General features: G+C 54.3%; 2 protein-coding genes and 1 long non-coding RNA gene across 7 annotated transcripts in view; 2 read left to right on the top strand and 1 right to left on the bottom strand.

Annotated features, from left to right (window-relative positions):
• Positions 1-1,058, top strand: part of S100a1 (S100 calcium binding protein A1) — a 4,148-nt gene extending 3,090 nt beyond the window's left edge. Inside the window, exon 3 of the mRNA XM_015502881.2 lies at positions 721-1,058. Coding sequence (XP_015358367.1) covers positions 721-864 — 144 coding nt within the window. The 3' untranslated portion in view covers positions 865-1,058. The remainder of the gene's footprint in view (positions 1-720) is intronic.
• Positions 791-1,999, bottom strand: LOC107156777. Of its 3 annotated transcripts, none has more exons than XR_007351882.1 (3): positions 1,844-1,999; positions 1,168-1,237; positions 791-1,081 (listed from the first exon to the last, which is right to left on the bottom strand). It is a non-coding gene; the product is annotated as an uncharacterized LOC107156777 (long non-coding RNA). The 3 variants fall into 3 exon arrangements; XR_001505399.2 differs by having other exon boundaries at positions 1,190-1,237; XR_007351881.1 differs by having other exon boundaries at positions 791-1,237.
• A 238-nt stretch (positions 2,000-2,237) lies between these two features.
• LOC107156774 (chromatin target of PRMT1) overlaps positions 2,238-2,647 on the top strand; it is a 9,695-nt gene continuing 9,285 nt past the window's right edge. Inside the window, exon 1 of one of the 3 annotated variants that reach the window (XM_048814815.1) lies at positions 2,238-2,535. The gene's annotated coding sequence lies outside the window, so the exon portion shown is untranslated. The remainder of the gene's footprint in view (positions 2,536-2,647) is intronic. The other 2 variants (XM_015502876.2, XM_015502875.2) reach the window with 2 other exon arrangements.

Here is a 2,647-nt window from a genome sequence, read left to right as displayed (position 1 = left end):
AGGGGCATTCAATCACTGAGCTACATCCCCATCCCTTTTTTCTTTTTTTTTTTTTTTTTAAAGAGAGAGAGAGAGAATTTTAATATTTATTTTTTGGTTTTTCAGCAGTCACATCTTTCTTTGTATGTGGTGCTGAGGATCGAACCCGGGGCCGCACGCATGCCAGGCGAGCGCGCTACCACTTGAGCCACATCCCCAGCCCCCCTTTTTACTTTTTGAGACAGGGTCTCACTAAGTTGTATAGGGGCCTTGTTAAATTGCTGAGGCTGGCCTCAAACTTGGGATCCTCAGTCTCCTGAGCTGCTGGGATGACAGGTGTGCATCACCACATCTAATGTCAGCCCTGCCGCTTTTTTGTGACTTTGGGCACATTTATTTAACAAAAATCATCCATGTTTCTTCTTCAGAATGGAATTAATAAAAAGAGCCCCATACTGCTTGTATTAGAATTAAACTAGACAGTGCCTGGAAGGCTCCTAGTGTAGTGCTTGTCACACTGTAGACAATTAGCTTATGGTGATTGACGTTATCATTAACTCTTCCAGTTAAGGCGTTTCTTCTGAAGGCAACAGGAGCCCATGAGCCTTCTTGGGTGGAAAGCAGAAGGTCCCATGATTAGAGGCTGTCTGACCTCTTGCTCACGTCTGCCTTGCTCTCCTCGACCACCTCCTGCCCCTGACTCAGTGATGCACACCTCCTCTCCCTCTTCTTCCTCCACAGGCCCAGAAGGATGCAGATGCTGTGGACAAGGTGATGAAGGAGCTCGATGAGAATGGAGACGGGGAGGTGGACTTCCAGGAGTATGTGGTGCTGGTGGCTGCTCTCACAGTGGCCTGTAACAACTTCTTCTGGGAGAACAGTTGAGCAGACAGCCCAGTGGGCAGCGCCCTTCCCCTCCCCCTGCCGGGCCCGCCCCTTCACCTGCTTTCACCTCACCCCACTTATCCCTGTCCACATTCTCACCATTGCCCACCTCCCTCAATACACACCAAGGGCGCAAGAGTAGCAGTCCAGGCCTGCAACTAATCTTTCATTAAAGGCTCCGCTCTCAGCAGCCATCAATGTCTGTCTCCTCTGGGGTCTGGAAGTGGGTGGAGAAATGAGAGTTGATTACTCCCAACTCCCCCCATTTTGGAAAGAGTTCCCTGTGCACATCCATCTTCCTACCTGAAGAACGCTCAAGACTTACAAATGTAGGGGTCCAAGGTTCCAGCTGGAAGAGACATCAGCTTCTCAACTACAAAACCAGAAGGAGAAAAGCTCCTTTCAACCTTCAACCAACCTTTACTGAGGTCCTACCACGTGCTAAACATTGTGTGGGAACTGGGGACACACCAGTGAGCAAAATAAAACTCTCCTTACCTCATCAGAATAAAGTCTAGCAAGGGTGCAGGACCATTAAACACACCCACACAAACTAAGTGCCAGGAAAAACAAAGGGTCCCAAAGTTACATGGGGCAGAAGAAAGTGCTGAAGATGTTCATTCATTCATCCCTGAAACATTTAAGCACTTTGTGTACTGAGCCTTAAGAAAAATCCCTTTACAGGTCTGCATCAAAATCCATACGGAGGGCTGGGGAGGGCTGGGGACATTGCTCTGGGGCCGTGTGCTTCCCTGGCATGCGGAAGACTCTGGGTTACATTTTAAAATTCCACATGGATGGTAGTTTGGGAGAAAGACATGGAAGGTTTACCCCAAAAGAAGGATCAGACCATGTTCAGGCCAAGTTGGGAAGGGGAAGGAGTGGAGCTGAAAACAGGGAGGGCTACGGGCGCTGGTTAGCTAGAGGAGGGCTCCCAGCACTAGCCTCCCGGGCCCTGGCTCAGGTCCATGCCACTCACAATCAGTGATCTGTGAACTGGGAACCGGATGAGGCAGGAGCCGAAGCCAGTGAGCTGGGCTCGACGGTCCGGAAGAGACCGAGGCGAGCCCCACACACAGGCCTTAAGACACGCTTTCTTAGGGGCAAGAGAAGGGCTTCAGGGAATATGCGCGCTTTTCACCTGGACCAGAGCCCACCACCCCTCCTAGTACAGTGCAGCCCAGCCGGAAAGCGAAGCTCCCACCTGCCCCGCCCACTAGACCACACCCCCCTATGGGCGGAGCACCATCGCCCCTCCTCCACCGCAGCGCTCCTCCGACTCCCGCGCAGGCGTAGTGCATCAGCCCCGCCCCTAGCTGCGTGCGCATCTAAACGCCTGACGTAAGTGCGCAGATGCCATTTTATCCGGTCCTACTCCGCACTGAGCGTGGCAGCCATTTTGTTTTGGACACCGAGCAGGAGTTGGCGGCGGCAGCTGTGGAGGCACAGACGAAAGGCAGAGAAGGGCAGGCCGGGCGACCAGGCGGATTGGCCGGCTAGGTAGTCAACCTAAACGAACGAACCGCGCATTCTACCGCTTACTTATTTAACCAACCGCCCACCTAGTGCACCGGAGCCCCTCCGCCGTCAACCCAGGTTCGGCCGGTCCCCGGCCGCCCGCCGCAGCCGTGGTGGCAGCCTCGGGAGGAGCGCTGGCGTCCGTTTCCTTTGGTGCGTTTCGGTAGGAGGAGGGGAGGGGTGGTGGAGGGGGAGGGTGGCGGACGGCCCAGCGGCTAGGGAAGCCGGCCGTGGGCGCCGAGGCAGCGTTGGCGGGGAGGCCTAC

Source organism: Marmota marmota, unplaced genomic scaffold, assembly GCF_001458135.2.
Source record: "Marmota marmota marmota unplaced genomic scaffold, marMar, whole genome shotgun sequence".
Lineage (NCBI taxonomy): Eukaryota > Metazoa > Chordata > Mammalia > Rodentia > Sciuridae > Marmota > Marmota marmota.
The sequence above is the reverse complement of the archived record's forward strand: the minus strand, read 5'-3'. Positions and strand labels throughout refer to the sequence as shown.